This window comes from Mytilus galloprovincialis, chromosome 11 (assembly GCF_965363235.1).
Source record: "Mytilus galloprovincialis chromosome 11, xbMytGall1.hap1.1, whole genome shotgun sequence".
Taxonomy (NCBI): Eukaryota; Metazoa; Mollusca; class Bivalvia; order Mytilida; family Mytilidae; genus Mytilus; species Mytilus galloprovincialis.
Genome location: NC_134848.1, coordinates 19189488 through 19211727, shown reverse-complemented (window position 1 = coordinate 19211727; position 22240 = coordinate 19189488). Strand labels below are relative to the sequence as shown.

The 22240-nt window shown below is 30.1% G+C and overlaps 1 protein-coding gene across 17 annotated transcripts; it reads right to left on the bottom strand.

Annotated features, from left to right (window-relative positions):
- Window positions 1-2849: 2849 nt before the first annotated feature.
- On the bottom strand, window positions 2850-22130 carry LOC143051804 (mantle protein-like). Of its 17 annotated transcripts, XM_076224742.1 has the most exons (28): window positions 21987-22130; window positions 21641-21655; window positions 18622-18639; window positions 17207-17218; window positions 16692-16742; window positions 16056-16157; window positions 15564-15581; window positions 15027-15062; window positions 14590-14619; window positions 14161-14190; window positions 13743-13820; window positions 13366-13389; window positions 12797-12838; window positions 12433-12492; window positions 11942-12001; window positions 11534-11545; window positions 10808-10837; window positions 10489-10530; window positions 10086-10109; window positions 8920-8955; window positions 8035-8070; window positions 7379-7408; window positions 6741-6776; window positions 6108-6155; window positions 5181-5228; window positions 3802-3847; window positions 3469-3503; window positions 2850-2999 (listed from the first exon to the last, which is right to left on the bottom strand). In XM_076224742.1, the coding sequence occupies exons 1-26, from the start codon at window positions 22018-22020 to the stop codon at window positions 3822-3824; spliced, it is 978 nt and encodes a 325-aa protein (XP_076080857.1). In that variant the 5' UTR covers window positions 22021-22130; the 3' UTR covers window positions 2850-2999; window positions 3469-3503; window positions 3802-3821. The 17 variants fall into 17 exon arrangements, with proteins under 17 accessions (XP_076080857.1, XP_076080859.1, XP_076080860.1 ...); XM_076224744.1 differs by lacking the exon at window positions 5181-5228; XM_076224745.1 differs by lacking the exon at window positions 6108-6155.
- Window positions 22131-22240: the final 110 nt, after the last annotated feature.

Genomic DNA, 22240 nt, shown 5'->3' with positions numbered 1-22240 from the left:
TGCAAAGACATGCGTGTAATTTTGCAGAAATCATTATCAACACATGATTGTGGTAAGCTATCTGGTTAGGCCAAGAAAAAAATGTGTTTGTTTACTAAATGCCATTTTCAGTAGACTACATTTAACGTCACTCTAGAATAGACAACATGTGTCTGGCAATCAAAAAGTAAAATCACAAAAATACTGAACTCTGAGGAAAATTCAAAATGGAAAGTCCCTAATCAGATGGAAAAATCAAAAGCTCAAACACATCAAACAAATGGATAACAACTGTCATATTCCTGACTTGGTACAGGTGTTTTCATAAATGTAAAAAAATGGTGTATTAAACCTGGTTTTAAAGCTAGCTAAACCTCTCACTTGTATGACAAGTGTTTTTTGCAATATGATCAGCACCAAGGTTACAGTTTGCTGATAAGGTTTATACCAAATGTGTTCTGTTTTCTTGTGAATTATTTGTTTCCATAGACTGCAATGAGTGTCAATCCAGTTGAGACACAACTATTTATGCTATTACCAGAGATGGTTTTTTTTCAACTGTCGACCCAAATTAGGTATTCTAGTTAGCTGATAAGGCATGACAAAATGGTTATCGATGATACAATGATGCATCTTCGTTTAGTTTTTTGATAAGGATAAGACAATTTGTGTCAATTGATATTTTTTAGTGTCATTCTATGTTAAGGCTGTGATTTAACACTATTGTTTCAGGTAAGGGTGAAGGTTGGTACCTATTAAAACGGTTTAACCCGCTGCATTTGTTTGCACCTGTCCTTAGTAAAGAACCTGATGTTCATTTGTTGTTGTTTGTTGATGTGGTTCATAAGTATTTCTCATTTCTTGTTTTTTTTTTTCTCATTTAGATTAGACGGTTGTTTTTCCCTGTTTGAATGGTTTTACACTAGTAATTTTGTGGGGCCTTTTATAGCTTGCAGTGAGGTGTGAGCCAAGGCTCCGTGTTTGACTTGGATGGAGAGATGTCTCATTGGCACTCATACCACATCTTCTAATATCTGTTTAATTCTAGTTCCAAAGAGATCAATTGACAGATATTTTCTCTTAACAGAATCCTTAAGTTATAAGCCTGGTGCCTTTGATAACTACTATTATGATAGTGAGCAAATGCTATTCATTTTGTTTCTGTCTCTTATATTTGTTTTCTTGTTGTCTTGTTTTAATGGTTTTACATCTTGTCATGTTTGGTCATTTGATCTCTTATCAAAGGGTATATGGTTTATGTTCATGGTGAAGACCATACATTGACACATGCTTGCTTACACATCCACGCCTTTTGAATTCTACTGGATAGTTGTCCAAATGACACTCTCCTTATTTTGCTATGAAGTGATGCAATTATACAAAATTAAAACACCAAAAATGAAATAAATGGTACTTTGTAGCTGCTTCATGGTACACATAACAAAGTGCAGATGGATGTTATTCCTTAGATCGTATCCACGCCCCATGTAGGTTGTTTTCAAAGTTACATGGTATCCGGACTACAAACTGAAGTATGTAGGTATTGAAAATTTGACTTGTGAAGACAACGGAAGTTGCAGAAAGTTATGTATGCATGGCGAATGACTGCATTCTTGACCTACAATTTCATCGACGATGGGAAACAAATCGGTCTGCTAAAACGGTACAGTGTTCAAATTCAAGTTGACGATTCTAATTGAAAATAATTATGCGACTGTTATACAAGTGAGAGGTTTAGCTAGCTATAAAACCAGGTTATAAAATCCACCATAAGAAAATGTCTGTACCAAGTCCGGAATATGACATTTGTTATCCATTTTTTTTTTATGTGTTTGAGTTTATGAATTTGCCATTTAGTTATGGACTTTCCGTTTCCTCGGAGATAGGTGTTTTGTTATTTAACTTTTTTCTCCTCTCAGTGGACACACACACACACTTGTATTAGCTTTTGTAACCTTCAACTTTTGTTTTGAGGAATGTTCGTGCGAGTTAATATTTGTATATACGATTGGACACCAATTTTATCATTTCATACCAGACAATCGACCAGAGAAACTGCGCCTAATTATGTCCTTTAGGTAATCGGTGCGTCAAGTTTTATTGTTGATGATCAATCATGATAGTTGTGAAGACGCATCGAAGCCCTTTTAACTATCTACGAGGACTGTCATATTCCCCCATATGTACAGATAAAACCTGTCTTATACCTTAGGTAGAAGATACCAACTCATTATTCAATGAAAAATTGACAAATCAATAACAAGAAACTAAAACTGACAAAGAAAAGAAAACAACAGTACAAACACATTGATAACTATGCCAAATACGTCAATTTCAGATGTCGTGTTAAATGTAGATATAATTGCTATATCTTTGATATAAGCATCTGACTTGTTCAGGAGCATGACTACAGAAAAGGATATACCAACTTTTATTCGTTTATTCTATATCACGATTGCAGAAGAGATGGTAAATAGTGGTGCGACGGGTCCCACATGTAAAGCAGGATCTGCTTACCCTTCTGGAGCACCTGAGATCGCCCCCGTTTTTAGTGGGGTTCATGATGGTTTGTCTTTAGTTTTCTGTGTTGTTTCTTGTGTACTATTATTCGTATGTTTGTCTTTTTCTTTTTTACACGCCTATTTACAATGTGAAAGAGTGACTAATTGTATTGTTCGCACCCCAAATAGAGAATAACAATACGTCATTGATTGAAGTTTTATTGTTTACGATGTTTTAAACCATTCACCATTGGTGTACGCTTTTGAAAATATTACACAACAGACATTAGATTTTGAAACGGCTGATGTCTTGGTCGATTATGAGACCTGTCAGATTTTGATTAATGCAATCAAAAACATAACAACTAATAGAAACCAAGACAAATTTATGTAAAATATATATTTTAGACGCCCGAAGATGATGAGTACAGATGGCAATATTTAATATCTACAATATATGTAAACAAAGCCCCGAACTGTTAAACTGCATGTTTGGCTACAATCTCAATTAACTGATGCCTGCAAAGAAAAAGAAAAAACACGTTAATAAACGTAATTACTTATATGAAGGAAACTTCCAAATTGTTCAACGCGGATACAGACAACAAATAGTATGTAAACAGCGGCAAGTTATTTGAGTTTACAACCGGGTTTCTTGTTTGGATTACTGATGTTCCGTCTTAATCTTTAAAAATGTTGTTTTGTTTACCGGTGCTATTTTTGTCTCTTTCCTTGTTTTGTCATGGCGTTGTCAGTTTATATTCGACTTATGATCTCGAATGCCCCTTTGGTATCATCCGCACATCATATACAAATTTTCATTTGAAAATACAACTTAGTTCATTACTTCGTTAAAATCAAATAAATGGCGTAAACTGCATTTATAATTACAAATACAGAAACAAAACGGATAAACAACGGAAACAGTAGCAACAGTACAGATATTATAGGTATTTTAAAGGACAAAGAAATGTAAAAAAATAATTACCATGTAAATTCTGCTAAACTTGCCACCGAAATTGGCTGTAATAAAATAAAATGACTATGATTAACAAACAAATAATTCATAAATCAAATAATTCACACAACTTTATGTTAATACCATAAGAACAGACTAAAATAATCTTGAAAGTACTCATCAGTTAATCGAATTGTCAAACTTGAACAAAATGAGTGTATTTTTTAAATTACATATTTAAAGTTTATCAGATTGTAATGCAGACAGCTTTTACACATATATGAAACGATAGATTAGAATTACGTAAAAAAAATGCAATAATGCCATCCGAAACATAAGAAACAGTCAGCAATTGTTTCTTACCAAGTTGTTAACGTCTAAACTTAATATTGTGGCTCTGGACCATAACCTGAAAAAGTAAAAACATACAGAAATAAAAAGTTATGTCAAACAAAGTTAACACTAGATTACTTCCACATAAGTAATCATTTACTAAAACAAAAATAGAGATTTTGACATTTTTAGTCAAATGGACATTATAACGAACATTTTCATTATCGCATAGGTATGTGATTTTGTATTGGACCCCTCAGGACGTATGTGTGAAATTACAAAATGATAAAAATAGGGAATTAGAAAAAATATCCATTTGATAAAATAACAGCCGAAGAATTTGACAATTTTATTTACAAAAGTGTTATTATCCACAAGAAATGAAAGAACCTTATTGATAAATGAAATTATCTGAAAGTGAAATAGTGGTTGTACTCTTAAGAATTGGTTATCCATATTTTTCGTTTAGGTTATAAATTATAATCCGAAAGATAGACAGGTTATGAATTGTTAATTTAGATTCCAAATGTGTTATATTTTATATCTGGATGAATGATAAAGGAGTGAAATTACTATCTATAAATTAAGTTAAATGAGGTGATATATATTTTATAAAATATGCTTCTGTTACACAGTTTTTTTTTCTTATGACATTATAGGATATTTCTCATGCAACAAATCAAGACACGAGTCATTCTAAAATAAGAACTAATATATAACTTTTTTTACTAAAACTAATTATGGATTTTAAGAAGATATATATATATATGGTGGTACTGTTGATCGTAGATAAATATATGACTGTCACACACCCTAAAAGTTATGTCCAAATAACAAATAATGTAACCACCCAAATAATTTTTTTTAATAAAAAAATCAACAAATAAGAAAAAAGAAACTTTAACAAGAACTAATGGCGGATCAACTTGTTTTTTGTTTCATAAAAATGATTAAAATTAGATTAAAAGCTAAAATGAAACTTCCATTGAAGTTGAAACAAAGCTCTCGATTATCTTTTTCATAAGGAAAGGACTTATATCTAATGAGAAATACATATTATCTGAAATCAACATAGAACTACAATATCATGTACTATAAAACTATCTACAAATACTGTAAAACAGGTCAACTGAATAAAAACAAATATTGAAAGGAAATCAAATACAAAATTACTTTTTAGCAACAATTATTTAATCATTAAAGAATGAATAAACTAACCATTTAACATGTTTTAAAATAGAAAAAAAAACGATTGACATATTGCTATTATCCATTACTACAAAATAATTTAACAAACACAAAAAAGAAAAAAAAATAATATCAATTGAATAAAATAGACCCCAACTGTTGAATCCTTCATTATTTTAATTGGCTTTCAAGATGCATAACATTCTCCATCACATTTGTACCTTGTTGCTGATTATATCCGTAGTTTAAACCTTGGTTTAAGTACATTCCTACAAAGTGTTTAAAACTATGAGAATAACATCAATGTGCAAAACGAAAAAGTAGTTTTCACAATACTTTGTGAATTGAGCTAAATGATACAGAGTAAAACAATAGCGGGTGAGGGTAAAAGGTGTCAGTTCCATGTGTAGAAATGTGCAGTATGAATAATAAGTGTGCAAGTGTAATAACGCATACGTATGATGAGTGGAAAGGGACAATGTACCAGGTACATATGTGCTATGGGACAATGTTCATTTAAAATAGTAAATGCAAAAACCACAGAAAAACGCTATATGGCAATATAACTGATTCCGTAATGCAAGGTTCACTGGCCTTAGTATAGTTTTAAAGTAATCAATGCCAAGACATCACATATCAAAGCAATGATTCACGTGCTATATGTTTTAAAAAAAGAGAAACACATCAAAGTAATTTTATATTGAGATGTTTTACCACAAGAACATCAACTCTTAAACCAATGAATCACAGTATGAGCGATAATCACTTGTTTATTGTGTCATCTACTTTTTTCAGATGCAATACCACACTAGATTTGATTTAATACATGGAACAAAACTACACATATGTTCCTTGTTGAATACCCCAGTACCTAGATCATATCCTATAAATCAGAAAATCAATGTAAAAACCCAAATAACATGATTTGATTTGAAGTGAAAGGTGGTAAATCATAATAAAAATGCACGAATAGTTAAATATACAAGGACAAAGAATGTACAAAAAGCACAAAACATCTATCAACTAAAACAATACAATGACTGCAATACTTTTCGGAAGGACAACTAATTCACAATCATAGCACACAATGTTGAATAATTTCAGAAAACTATTTGGATTTAAATTTAATATATAAAGGTGTTATGTACCTTGGTTAAACCCAGCATCATATATTTGGCCTCCATTGTATTCTATTCCTATATGAAGAAGCACACAAACATAAACACAATACAATACAGACAGACAGACGAAGAAGCAAAAACACATAAAGCAACAAAGTGAGTTATATGAAACGAATTCAAAATATGTTTTCGAATAAAAAAGGAAATTCTTTAGAAGGTAATTTTCAAAATCGCGTTTCTATGGTCATGTTTGATGATTTAAACATAATAATTTTGAAATAAATGATATGAAAAAAAAATTTCTTAAAATAACTTCATTCGTTGTCAAAAAAATTAATAAAACAAATATATGTATTTTTGTGTTTACTTTTAACTGCGTAAAATGTGATAATTTATAGATATCAATAAGTTAGTTTTTTAATTTCCAAATAAGAATTATTCTTATTTATATATTTTTGTTGTAGATATCATTAATTATGGAGTTGTTATTTGGAAAACAAAATAAAGACATATATTTTCTTTTCAATATTTTATCTTAATGTTTAAAATTTGAAGTTATGAGAGAAGCTAAAATCTAACAGCTCATTCGGATTTATAGACCTGTTTGATAAAATGTTTATAGAATCCATTGATTCACAATTCTAATTAAATTCAATATACCTTGATTAGCAAATCCGTAACTTGGTTGAACGAAACCTGTTGCAAATAAGAAAGCATAAATAAGCCACAAGAAAAGCATAGACAGAAGATGACACAAGGATCAAACAAACATTTGTAGGTTATAATTAGAGATCTGTGTTTACTTAGTGATGAAGTTTGATTAAAAGTAAAGCAATGAAAATCTGACGAAAACTGCACGAAACACTTATAACAGAAACAACATATAATGTCAGAACGAGACACAAATTTACAACAAAACAAACTTATGAATTTGTCTTACACAAAGCAAATAATGTTTTGACATGAAAAGATATGGACAAAGTGATATTATTAACAAACTACGAATATAATTGAATGTACTAGACTCGAACGAGATTTCACGCAGTATTTCCATTTTTTAACAAAACAGTAAGCGTTTAAGGTTTATTCTGTAGGTATCGATTTTTTTTTATTATATATTCTTTATCACATGAAATTTGAATTATCATTCGAAAGGTTTATAGTGATTTGATCAAAAGAAATTTTATTTAAGAAAGAAAATTCTTAATACATGTTCTACTAAAAATATATATCTAAATCGAATTCTACTTTGCAAATATAGTACTTTGCATCAAACTAGATCATGCCAAATTAAGTACCTTGTCCTCCGAAGTTTTGTTGTCCATATCCTAAAATGAAGAAAATGAATTGTTGCACATAAGCAAAGCAAATACACTGCGTTTCAAAACCATTGAATGTTCATCACATGAAAATCATCAACATTTATTTTTCTCCACTTGTTTCCATTGTAAGATTAAGAGAAGACAAAAGTACCGGTGTTGATTGTAATCAGATAACAAACTATCAATGGTATTTTTACGCAGTGTACCAGTCGGCAAAGCAAAAGAGAAAGCTATGAGGGAAAATAAAAAGTGGAAGCAATAAAAGCATAATGATGTACTTAATCTTCTTTTTTTTTCTTAAACATCTTAATCATCCGATTGTTAAATTGTAAATATACCAGATACAGAATTTATCAAAAGAAATATAATTTGTATTTGACCAAAATTAATTAATCGTAAAAAAATCAAATTTAAAACGAGATAAAAATATCAAAGATGTTTAAAATATGAAATTCAGCATAAAAAGTCAATTCATTATCGAACGACATTTGAATTACAAAATTTTTAGAAGTTGGAAAAAACCCAAAATGAGTCGCATTTTTATCTGCTTAAGGAAATTTAGGAAATGAATTTTGAAAATGATTTGATGAATAATTTTGACAATTTATTTATCTAAAGAATATTCAATTTACCTTGATTTACCATTCCATAACCTGCTTGACCGTATCCTAGTGAGAAACATAAAGCATAAATAAGCATTGAGGAAAGGAAGGATATAAAGCCGACAAGATATAAGCTCAGTAGGCATAACTATGATAGTGCAATGACACTAAACAACACACATATTACTAATAAACATCATTTCGACAGAAAATAGGGAATGATGTAGTGGTATCTTCCTTGAGTTGTCAAACTATTCAAAAACCATAAACCTTATGCAAACTTTGAACAGTTGATACCAAAAAGAACAAATGTATAGTCAACCCCGGAATGAAATCAAAGCTATGCATGAAGGAGATATATTCATGAATTCAAAATGATTAAAATACCATTATGAAATAACAAGATGTTCTGAGAAATCAGACGAACGAAATTTGATTCTATATTTTTTTCAGTCTGTATTAGTAAGATAATGTTACAATACTGTTGTTAAAAATAAGGAATAAGCAAAGAGTAATTCAATAAATTGTATAACATGTAAATTTCACACAAAAAAAAAATTGAAAAAAGATGCAAGTTTGGGATAAAGCAACAATATATAATATGTTAGTTATGAGGGACACACCGACTGGTGTTTGATAGTGGTTATTTTTGCCCCATTTGAGGTTGGACAGGTAACAAGGGCAAATGCAATCAGGATTTGTTTAGGTGAAGGTTTATGTTCAACCTAGGTTAAGGTAATTTTTGGTAAAGGTTAAGGTTTAGGTTCAACTTAGGCTAAGGTAATTTTTGGTAAAGGTTAAGGTTTAGGTTCAACCTAGGCTAAGGTAATTTTTGGTAAAGGTAAAGGTTCGTCCGAGATTAAGGTGACTTTTTGGTAGAGCTTAAGGTCACATTTAAAGGGTAAGGTTCACTACCTCCGTCTCCTCCTGCTGCAACTACTTGGACGGCTCCTATAATATACATATGATCTACTTATTAGTCCAACCCTGTTTTCAATTGAATGTGTTTTTTAATTAGAAATTACAAAAAAGTTTTACATGATTGAATGACTTAGCTTTAAAAGGCATTGAAAATTATCAGCACTATATTCAATGTAAAGTAAATAATTATTAACAAGCTCAAGAATCTTAGCGACTAATGGCATAGTCAACAACAGCACTGTAATTTTTTGACAATAAAATGTCTTCATAAAATCTTAACTTTATTATGACTAACATCTAATAGTTAAATTAGTATTATGAAAATGTGCTTAAGTACAAGTTATTTGTGCAAAAGGATTAAGTGTTCAAAGTACTAAACTTCTACGTGCAAGGTAGATAATTTAAACCAAGTCCACTAAGATTCATTGCGTTTCCGCATATAGGGAGTAATAAGGAGAGACACGAACATACAACTCTACTCCATTAGGTATTAAAGGTATAAGTGCGAACAAACACACCATAGTATTACTCAATATTATATCTGACCGAACGTGACGTAAGCGGCTACTTAACTAAGGGATATCTTATGAAGAAAAACGATACGAGATATTGATTTCTAATCATTCATGTTATATTCACATTCGAATGCATAAACACCTTTTCTTAAATAGAGCACTCTTCAATAAAGGAGTTACTGAAGTCAGGCGGTCAGATGAAACTCATGTGTAATACATTTACACATATGGGAAAAATCTCGTTATGGAAGCAGATGATTATTTGGGGATAGAACATTGATTGGTTAACATTGTTGTCGTACCTCCGGTGCCATGACCTCCACCTCCTGAGCTTATAACTTGAACATTTCCTCCTACTACTCCTAGAATGAACACAGCGGGACTAATACTTAAATGTTACCCTTGTTATTGTTTATAAGCTATGATGATGAAAAACTCATCAAACACATAATGCTTATAATTTGGACCACCAGATAATTCTTGTAGAAAATCCTTGTTTTTGATTTATGATTGCAGAAAAATAGCTCTTTGAGGCAAGCACTTGTGGCAATAAACTAACCGCCAAAGTCTTTATTATACTTGTAAATCCCGCCTTTTCATGAATTCCCCCTTTATTTTGAATAATGCATGATCATGTGATCTTACCTCCAGCTTGGTGTCCACCATGAGCTAAAATACAAATAAACCAGGTTACTAGTAGTTTAATATAGTATGGTCAAAGTATTCCTTATAGTGTTTAATGAAAGGCATTTAAAATGTCACTTTCCTTATTTTTTTTGAGATATAAGCCATTGGCAATTTGACGTGGAATGATTCTCTCTAGTTTCATCTTAAATTTAACATTGGCACATTTTTCTTTCAAAAAACTATTTTACAAGGATTTTTTAAAGATTTTGAAATTCTTTTTTTTTAACAATATGTATTAAAATTTTGAAAAGAAAGTAGAGGTAAGCGGACACAATGTGTAATGACACTACATGAATAAAACTAGAGTATTCCGAACATCTTAGTAAAACAATATCATGCGAAATATATTATTACTTCTTACCTTTTGGATAGTATGGCACTTTTTTGCGATGAACGATTGGTTCTGAAAAGAAGAAAAAAAGTCAGTAATACTGCACAAAATATGCTTTTTAATATACACAATAATGTTTTCCACTATTGATTCTTTGTCAGTTAAATTCAATATAGAATTGGAATGCATATTTCAACAATCTTATTATGAATCTTTGATTGTTTTAAATTTGAACTGATTTATGGCATCGGCTACATCATGACTACAAATATGATGCAGTTTTATATTTTAACACCGTTCATGTTTAATCACAAATTTTTTTTTATATATATTAATTAGTTGCACTTACTGTCAACGGTCAGAACTTTGTTCTTGGGGTCTGTGGAAATAACAAAAGAGAATAATTAGATTTGGTATTATATGGTGAACATAGGAAAGGAACTATATGACAAGAATGAATAAAACTATGACGAGAATGAATAAAACTATGACGAGAATGAATAAAACTATGATGAGAATGAATAAAACTATGATGAGAATGAATAATACTATGACGAGAATGAATAAAACTATGACGAGAATGAATAAAACTATGACGAGAATGAATAAAACTATGATGAGAATGAATAAAACTATGACGAGAATGAATAAAACTATGACGAGAATGAATAAAACTATGATGAGAATGAATAATATTTTGATTACAATGAATAATACTTTAATTACAATGAATAATACTTTGATTACAATGAATAATACTTTGATTACAATATAATGAATAATACTTTGATTACAATGAATAATACTATTTTATGAGCATACACCAGACGAAATAAATAATTGTAACGTTTTCTGCTTATTTAAGTGCATTTTCTTCTAAGACATTGAACAACACATAATAAATTGCTGATGTGAATCTTTGGATGAACATATATTTTATCTAACTCGTTTGAAAAAAGATAAGAATTAACAAAAGTTAAGTAACAATTAACTACAAAAGACGCAACACAACTGCTTCACCTTAATATGAAAGTAACCCAAGGTTCAAGTTACTATGGTTTTAGGCTTTACTTACGTGCAATGGGTTCTGAAATGATAAAGGGAATATGATTAACAAGAGATAAATGGTCATACAAAAGTCAATTATAACACTCTGTCATATAAACATATTCTCTGAAATCTTTATTGTAATATATTTGTCTTCATTGCAATCTAGCATTTTTGAAATTTGTATTCATTTATCCGATCAAAAACGATAAAAGTTGGCCAACACATTTTGTATAAATCACTGCAGTCAGAGATTATGTTATTTTTACATCTATTTTTTGGTAAATAGAATGAAACAAAAAAGTCATCCTTCCGATTGAATCACCTTTACAGATCATGTATAAATGAGTGGAATAAGGCAAAATTATTTTGAATAATAATAGAATGAGTGAATAAGGCAAATAAATATAGAATAATATTATATAAGAAGGCTTACTTCTGATAACGTTGGTGATTTCTTCAACAATTGGGATTGGTTTGTCGTATGGGTGTTCAACTGTAAAAGAAAACAAATATTTATCATCAAGTACAAATTTTTATAAAGATTAAACTTCTATCATATGCAAACTGCCTTAACTACTGGAGCACTTTCTCAATTGTGCAAACCTTATGATAAAAGAGGGGCGAAAGATACCAAAGGGACAGTCAAACTCAAAAATAACAAACAACCACTTTACGGTAGTTTTTTCCCCACTGTTTTGGAAGATCTGATTTTGCAGACGTCTTTAACGGGGATGTAGATACATGTACTGATAAGTTATTAACACGGATGTAAAACTTTTGTGTCTATTAATAAACGTATACCAATTTTGAATTCAATAAATCAAATTCTGTCGTTAAGGGACAGGTACAATTCCTAGAAATTGTTAATAACTTTGTTCTAGTAAGATAGCTGTAATAATGATAATGAAACAGACGTGTACTCACCAACCCTTGGTCTCTTTCTGATAACCAAATTTTCTACTGGGAATGGTCTGTCACGGTTGACTGAAATTATTTATTAATATATATAAATAATAAAAAAAAAAATCATTATATCCAGCTTTAATTACAGCATCAAATATTTAACACAGGAATGACGCAGCTTTCAGGTGGTAATTCTACATTTAAAGATGAACAAAATAATTATTAATGTATTGTATAAGAAATAAGACATCTTATTGTTTTCATTGTAACGCCTGGCAAATGAAGTAAAAAAATAAAAAAAATATTCTTATAATTATCCATTGTTGACATCTTTCGACATTACCATTAAATGATATAACTGTATGTCTATAATATAACTACTTACCGATTTTCAATTCTGGTTTTGGGATTGGTTTTGGGATTTTGTCTGCAATGCACAAATACAAAATAATCAATCAACTGCAACTGGCTTATTTAAAAAAAGTAAGTGTTTGTTTTTGAGCGGACTTTTACAAAATGTATATGTTTTCTGTCATATGATTGAGGTCTTAATGATGTTATCTCCCTTTATTCATCTTCAATGTGGAGTTTTTTCTAAAATGCTATAAACATATCATAGAATGTTGTCCCATGCTCGACGTGTGCTCCTAGATGAGTGTTTCAGTTTGGAATTGATACCTTCACATGTTCGTGTCTTGTTTAAAGTCAGGAACATCGGCAGTGAATGTCTTAATGTGTTCATTGGTGCGTTCTTACATTTAACAATAGTACGTTTCTCCACTTCGATACTTTCTAAAGTCATATTGCATAATTGAAATAAAAGGATGAGGTGTATAAGTTCATAACAAATAATCTTTAAACGCACTTGAAAAACATCAAAAGGAAAGCGCTGACGCTTTAATTGCTGTTCTTCATCTTATGACAGAGAAACACTATTGGTAATGGTGTACTTACGGACTCTTTCGAAAACTTGAGTAACTGAAAAAGAATCAGAATCGTAATAGTCTATGTAATATTTGATTTGTCTTTTTAAAAAACTGTTTTGGCCAAAACTAATTCCTTAATTAATTCAATTTATTAGTGATGTTCAATTCGTTTCAATACATTTTATTCCTAATGGTTATTTCAGTTAAATAAATAAATCTACTTAGGTTCTTCTGAAAATTGATTAACCATATATTCAAGGCATGTTCGTATGATTGTTTGTCATGTTTTTTCATGTTGATAAACATGCTGTAGATAACAACAAGAGCTATATTCCAGGATTACATGAAATGGTATAATTAAATAATTGCACTGTATAATCGATTTTTTTATAAGCAATTACTTACCGGTCTTTACTCTGTGGTATGGTTTGTGTACAATATGTGGTTGGGGTACTGCAATCACTTTAGTTCTGATGATTGGTCCTAAAATGGCAATAAATTAAGTTATGAGTGTTAGTTTCGTACTTTGAGAAAAGTTAAAAAATGCACATTTCACGAAACCGATAAATGCTCCGGTATACCAACATCAAAAGAATTGGCCGATTTTTTTATTTACTTTTGGTAATGATTAGAAAAAAAAAGAAAAGTAATTGAAAAATAAACTACTATCATTTGACACCATTTTCACGCAAATAACATTGAACGAAAACCCAAAGGCATGCAAATTGACAAACTGAGACTAACCAATCAGAAGCTTGAAATAAATTCAAATATTAAAAAACCCAAACAATAACAACATAAAAACCACATGTAGTATACTTACGTGGTACATGAACCTTCTTCTTGTGAACAACTGAAAATACAAATAAAACACTGTTAGCTTTTTCCTGTATTCTACATTTGTATCTCTGATAGGGCAATTTTCTATATCGTCATTTATTTTTTCTAATATAGTTATTTTCCTTACACTGTGTGTCTTTGTGATATAAACTCAAGGACACTTTCATTTCATAGCACACAACATACTGTAATAGCCTATTATTTTGAAAATGTGTTTTTATGTAAAATGTTTTTTTGTGCATATAGAATTATAAAAAGACAACAATTATTTTTCAAAACAAAGTATTCTTGCCCAAATGGTCTTTGTAAAGGAATAGGATTTCTTTTCTGACAAAATTGTGAGAAGTTTAACGCACAATTTTATTTTTGTCCGAGTTTGGCGATTCAAAGCTACTGTAAAATGAATACTTACTGGTTCTTGTTTTGTGGATTGGCTTGATGACTAAAAAAAAGGAATACATATAATTAAATATTGTAATAAAAACCTAATGAGAAACATTTTGCGTCATACATTTGAAAAACATCAATAACTTAGAATAAATTATTGTTTTATCCGTATGTACATGTAATATTTCACACAAACATGTTTTTTCTTCTTTAAATTTCACCTTTCGTGGAACCCAAGGATTCCCCAATAAGAGATCACAGTGAAATAGACTAAGCGTTAACAAAGATAGCAAACAAAATTGGAATCAATGGTCAATGGAAGTGTAAACCAAGGGAAGAAACTATAACGGACTCATCACATTAAAATATTTGTAGGTATGCATATATAGGAATAATGACAAATATACTCCAGGGTGCAATCAGAAACTGAAACTGAAAAAATGATGATTGACAATAGCTTACCTCGTCTGTGATGAATCACTGGCTTCTCGACAGGGTCTGGAAACAGACAAATACAGGTTATAAAGCGAATATATAACCATTTGATAATGATATAAAAAAGATGTGGTATGATTGCAAATGAGACAACCCTCCACATGAGATCAAATGACACAATATTAACAACTTTTTTCCCTCAAAATTCTGCAATATCATTCATGTATTTTGAATTAACATTTTAAAAAATTAAAGATTCGAAAAGTAACCAAGTCATGAAGAGAAAACAAAACAACCAAACTATGTACTAGTTTAATATATATATATATATATATCCCTAATATCATGGCAGAACTCTTCGTTAATATACCTCGAAAGATGCTTAAATACATATTTACCTTAAAATCTTAATATTTTGCGAAAATAACTGTTTTCTTTAAAAATTCAAGCTTTATTACTACAATACATATTTTTCTTAAAAAGATAAAGTGAATTTTCATAATACCGAGAACTATCAATAGACCCTACCACAGTTACCATAGTAAAACTTAGTTTTTTACTCACACTTTTGTCTGACAGCAACTGCAAAATGAAGAAATATGTCATTTAAATTTGAATCACAGTTTTAAGACATACACAATTCTGTTAATGTGAAAATGTAAAATGAAATATGCGCTACTGGACGCTTAGTAAACAGCAATTTATCAATCATTAATACAAGTTATATATGTAGGAATTTATAAAGATATGAACTTTGTTTACTAAGACTTGGATAATATAGGTAGTCATTATAGAGGTTTCTTTCTTCTTATTATTATTATACACAGGGAATGAGTCGTTCTATAAAATAAATACTTTATTATTGTTTAACAATGATAAAATCAGAATTGAAATGGGTACTATGTCTAAGACACAGCAATCTGACCAAAGAGCAGAAAACAGACAAAGTTCACCAATGTGTCCTCAACACAGCGAGAAAATCCCGCATCCGAAGTTGTTCTTGAGCTGGCCTCTAAATATAAATGTGAACTAGTTGAGTGATAATGGTATAGTTACCTTCTTTGACGAGAAGTTTTGGCCTTTTAATGATGTTTGCAACCTGGTCCACTACAGTTACGATTTGCTTGTGGAATTTTGGGTGTTGTTTCAAAAGGGGAACTGTAAAGAAAAACAAGATATGAATTATGTATTATACAAGATACTATTAAAAGGCAATAATTAGTATGTCATGTAACGTTACCGTTGCGTTGTTTTAAATCGTTTTTGTCCCATTGTCATACACTCCACATTTATACAGTAAAGTTAGGGTATTTTCAAGAGTGTGATAATGTTCTGTAAATAGTATGGAAATGCTACTGTTAATGCGAGTGTTCATAGTCTGTTAATACTGTTATTTTCGTCTCATATTTTACTGTTTAGTGTTAGGTAATGTTGCAGTTTTTGGTCTGTTGTTTACAGTTCGATGTGTCTGCCATTTACGTGTCGTGTTAATATTGTTGTTTTCGTCGGTTACTACTGCCAAAGTCTGAAAATGCTGATATTTACGTATTGTGATTTTACTGCAGATAATATAAAAAAGAAGATGTGGTATAATTGCAACAAGAGACCAAAATGACATGAGATTAACAACTTGAGGTCACGGTACGGCCCTTAACAATGAGCAAAACCCATATTGCAAAGTTATATACTCACCATTCTTTCCGACGAGATGTGGTTCTTCATGAGTAACAGCCTTTGGTACAGCTATAAGTATAAAAGAGTGATGTAAATAAGTGTTTCTGGTAAATATAAAAAAGAGAGTATTTAAGTTGAAAATCTTTTCAACAATGCATGTAAGATAAGGTTTTTGGGTTACAGTCCGTTTACATTTTTTTTGTCTACATAGTATAATTAAATTTGCAAAATTGTACAGCACAGTATTCATACATGTATTTAATTATTAAAGGGAAATCAGCTTTGATTCAAAATGAAATAAACAATAAAATATATCATCAAGAAATAGGAAAATCTATTTATGTATATTAATTTTAGCCATTAATTGAAAATTGTGCTACATATATGGATGAAGTTTGACTCAAAATGAAATAAACAATACAATATATCGTTATGAAAAAGGAAAACTTATATTATACATGTATTATTAACTGGAATCATTTGTGAAAAAAATGTGCTACTTGTATAATATTTGTGTAAGCTGCAATACTCACGTTGAAAGTGCACTGTAAAAGAAAAAAAAAAACCATTTTATTAAACTAAGAATTACAATATAAATGACAGTTTAAAGAATTCCATTTTTTTTTATTAATTCAGAGAGATTGATAGCAATTTGTTTGGATTATGAGAAATAAAGTCTTTCTATGTGATTCGATATCATATATTTTCTTTATTTATATTAAATACTTTTTTTCATTATTGGAAAATATCGTAATGACTTATTCAAGCGTCACCATAATTAAGTTTTTAAGCGGACACTTGTAAACTGTGCCACATTTGTATTTTGTTTTTTTTTGTTTCAGCGGTATTCTCATTTGAATCGTTGACGCCTGAAACTTAGCGAGTTGAATATCAGATTGTGACATTTTCTGTACGGTGACTAATATCAGAACATTTCGATTGAATCAAAAAAAGGTTCTACTTAACATGTTTTTCAAGGAAGAATCTGATGTAGAAAATATATCATTATTTTACACACAGGTAAAAAGGAGATTTTGAGAAAAGGTTAAAATTTTGTATTCCATGCTTTCAAAATGACCGCAAAGCAAGTGGTCAGCTTGTAGGAAAAGATGAGGATCATGCATATTCACATATATTTACAACAGCCAGAAAATTTCGTTGCGGTACCATGTCAGAAAGTGACGAAAATTGTCAAAAAGGTACCATTATCACTATAGCCCAACAAAATATACCACCGTTCAAGCTTTAAAATAATCGTAATTGGGATGGTGTAAAAAACTACAACACTTGTAAAATAAAAATTTGGTGTGTCACTTAAACGTATTATTTATTAGCCGTGACCAACTAATGATATTCAAACATAAAAGAAAGGGGGAAAATCTGATTGACAAGTGAAGTAAACCATTATAATAAATATATATGTATACTACATGATGTACGTATCCTTGACAGATAAACTTGTTCACACGACAAGGACCTAAAGGCCGAGAGACATATGATATGAAATATGTTACAGACTATATCCATCGGAGAATCATTATGTCAGTGTTACTTTATTTGTTTAACATATTTATCATGTAATTTATCATTATTATTCTTTTTATTTGTCTTTAACTAAGAGATTGATAGTAAACTCGTCTTTTATCTCGTGAAAGATGACAAATACTTTCTGTTTCTAGTTTCTCAATTATCATTGCAAAGTATTACTCTTCTTTTAATACATAATTTTTCATACCAATTTATAAATTGTATTTTACTATATAAGTATCATGACATGTTAGTAGTGCTTTCACATTTTTAAACATTTCATCCATTTCCAAATAATATCTTGAAAACACATCATTTAGCACGCAAATTAAACTCCGAAAATAATTCAAATACTTAAAAGGTCAAATAAAGCAGAAATCAAGTATGCCTAAGGTACCGCATATTGAAAGTAGCTTCTTACCTTTCTGTTTTGGTGGTTCTGAAAGTAAACATAAAAAAGAAATTAACACAGACATAAGGTAACAAAGATATATAGGTTACAAAAGGGCGACATTATTACAAAATTTATAACATGTCTCTTCACAATCTGAATGCAGGTTTCCAGCAGTTAAAGAGAAAGTGTTTCTCAATTACTGACATTATCGATTTTGGTCATTTAATCTACGTTTAGACATCAAAATGACTGAAGCGCAGACTGAAAAAGATTACAGCATGAGCTGTGAAGGAAAAGTTCTTTTACTACTTTTCGTTCGCTCAACATAGAAGCAGTAAACTAGAACATTTTACATGAACACCAAATAAAATAAAGCTAAACATAAATACAATGCCTGTTATTTGTATGAAAGATGGCTATCTGTAGGAAAATAAAGAGTTCGTCAAAGATTCTAAATTCAAATATAATTCGGAAGTATCATTACTGTATTTTGCTAGGAGGGACTGTAGAATGGAGAAATGAAGAACCCCCATCTGCACCCTTATGGAACTGTATTAGGTATGGGGGAAAAGTCGTTATTGTTATACAGAGAAATAGAAAACTAGAACTACAAAGTAATGATGTAGAAGCCATTTACACTACACCGTTCTAATGCGGCAACCATCAATTCAATTTTTATAAGAGTATCCCCTCCATAGGGGAGTTTCGTTTGAATGGAAAGTAATGGTAAAATACGTTTTTTATGAATTTACTTAACCATTAATGACGTTTACAGTTTTCTTTTTTAAATTATGAACTACCATTTATTACTCAACTGAATTATGAAAGTCAGCAAAACTTGAAAAAATGTGATTGAAATCCTTTTTTCTTGACTCATTTAAGCATATTGTGCATTCGATCATAATTGACCTCTAGCCTTTCTTTCGATGCAATGTCAGCAGAAGAAGAACTACAACAAAGTGCCTCCCATCATAAAAATATAGAATATGATGGATGAACCATCAGTTAAACGACTTTTTATGAATGATGTACAAAAAAAAACAGTGATTTTTTTTATATGAAAAAGTACCATAAATAAATCGGATATGCATATGATTATTTCATGCCTACGCGTTCACGATTTATGACCATCAAATACCGAAGTATATAATTAATACGTGTAGAAATAAAACAAATGAGAACATGAGCATGAGACAACAACCCGATCAAAGGGCAGTAACAGCCAAACAATGGGTCTGTACAAATAGACAGGGCTTCGACTGTCTCATAAGACTATCAAACAATATTGGTACACAACAATGGTCCATTCTAGGGGACGAAGGGGGTCTTTGGGGTTTAAAGGACAACCCCTTTAATCGAAAAAAATAAATTCTCATCTTTAAGATAATAAAAAAAAGTACCAAAAATGGACTATTATATATGTCAATAAAACTTTCAGTGTACATGGGTATTGATTAATTAGAGTTTATCATATGATACATGTATATGTTATATCATATTCTTAAGCTAGCTTTTTGACTGTCAAGAGTCAAAGCACCATGTAAAGAAAATTAAGAAGCAAGCCGCTACACTCAGGGATAAGGGAGATAATTTTTTTTAAAATCAGTAATGCGTTTGCAAAAGTCAGTTCTAGCAATGTCTTTTAAGCTTTATTGTAAAAAGAATTAGAATAACACGTGTTACTAAGACGCTTTCAACAAATTGATGTAAATGGTTAACAGTAATATTTAAGAGTTATAGTCCCTTAGGTCAAGGTCTTAACAGATTTGTTTAGAGTGAAACATTCCTTCTTGTAGTTTTTTATCATGTCAAAAGTACTTTCAGTTACGATTTAATCAAAACAGTTAAAGGTCAAAATCCGTTTTAAATATTAAGAATATCAATTTGCAACACTGTAAGAACAATTACAGTTATCAATGTAATGATATAACAAACAAGACGTAGTTAAGTTACAAAAAATAAAAAGTAAAACATCAAACAAATGCAAGTTTTTTCTATATGAATGTTGAAAAATAGATAGATAAATATAATAGGAAAGGTACTAAACGTAGGTAAATGATTTAGATGATTTATAACGAAAGAATATCTACGCCTGCTTATACAATATTATCAAATTCCAAAAAAATATAGTTTTGAGCGCGTGCGCGCGTAACGTGAATTGTAAAGTATTGATTATGTAACTTAAAAACAAAACATAAAGATCATGTTTTGAATTTTAAAACCTATTTGCCAAACACCTTCAGCATACAACTGATAACGCATTAAGTGGATAACAGTTACCATTGTTTCATTCTAATAATTTTATATTGCCCAACACCAAGCGACAAGGTTGTCCAAAAAGATTACTCCTAACATTATAGTCAACGATACGTGGGCATACAACGTAATCAATTCTAAAATATATAGTTATAAACGCGTGATATAGTAACATGAATTGTAAAGTATGAATCCTTGAACTCAAAACACAACATAAAGATCAAAACTAATAATGCAGTAAGCGAATGGCAGCTACTATTGTTTCATTCCAGTTATAATTTTACTTAGCCCGACGCCACGAGACAAGGTTATACAATATTACTAATTATATTATACTCAACAGTACTGTTTAAATAGAATCGCTTTATTTGTAAAAAGATGAGAGTGTTTTCAAGAACGTTTACTTCTCTAAAAATGATTACACTGCAATATTAAATTGTTTGTTTATGTCGGCAGAAATGAATACTTCATGCATGAAAAAATCAATTGATTTATTTATTATGCTGTTTTCACTGGGAAAACCATACTGACATTTGTTATGTCCCAGGTTTACACTACAACTATTTTAATAAGTTTACACTCATTGTTCAAAGGAGATAACATGACCAACTCTTGTAAAATCAAAAGATGATATATGTAATTTCGATTTTGTAAATTGCCTGCAGTTAATCTTCGTGTTGTATTTGTCTGCCGGTAACTGCAATTATTCATGTATGTATTGTAAACTGATGAAAATGACTTAAATATGGTAAAAGTAAATATCAATAAAATATCATTAAACTGAACTTACCCGCAACAACGGATGCTGAAATAGAAAATAACTGGAATAAGTAATCGAGTTTTTTTTTTCATTTTAAATTTTCAACTAAAGACACATGCTTGTTTAAATAATTTTACTTGTTTTTTTAGAAGATGAAATACAAATTTCAAAAATTAAAAGAACATTGAAATCCTTAAAACTTATTTCACAAATTAGAATTATTCCAAATTAAATACAATTAAAATTAAATAAACTTCTCTGATTGTCGATTTACGAAGACTTTTAATTTTTAATTTTATATTTTTTCAAATTTATCAACTTTATGTTTTTCTGTCAAAGTTCGTTTCTTAAAAAAATACTTTGTAATTTGACTTACCCACAATAGTGGCTAAGATGAGAACTGCTAGCATTTTGCGTCCACTGAGATTGTAGCCGATAATGCTAAGATATTCCCAGAAATGGTAACTGTAATGGCCTTCTAGCAGTATGTAGTAACTATTTTAAGTTTATATACTACGTCATAAAACTGACATAGTCCTATCATCAAGGAGACGTTTACAGTGGGTTAATTTGATCTGTCTGTCAATTGAAATACCACGCCTTCCAAATTGACCCATCGAAATCCGACAA

What these genes read in the sequence shown, in the direction of transcription:
- LOC143051804 (XM_076224742.1), bottom strand. Translation starts at nt 22,020, where the DNA reads ATGCTAGCAGTTCTCATCTTAGCCACTATTGTGG. An exon ending in GAAGAAGGTTCATGTACCAC is followed by an intron (nt 13,821 to 14,160) that starts GTAAGTATACTA and finishes TTGCCATTTTAG; the next exon opens with GACCAATCATCAGAACTAAA. An exon ending in TTACGGATTTGCTAATCAAG is followed by an intron (nt 6,156 to 6,740) that starts GTATATTGAATT and finishes TTCTTCATATAG; the next exon opens with GAATAGAATACAATGGAGGC.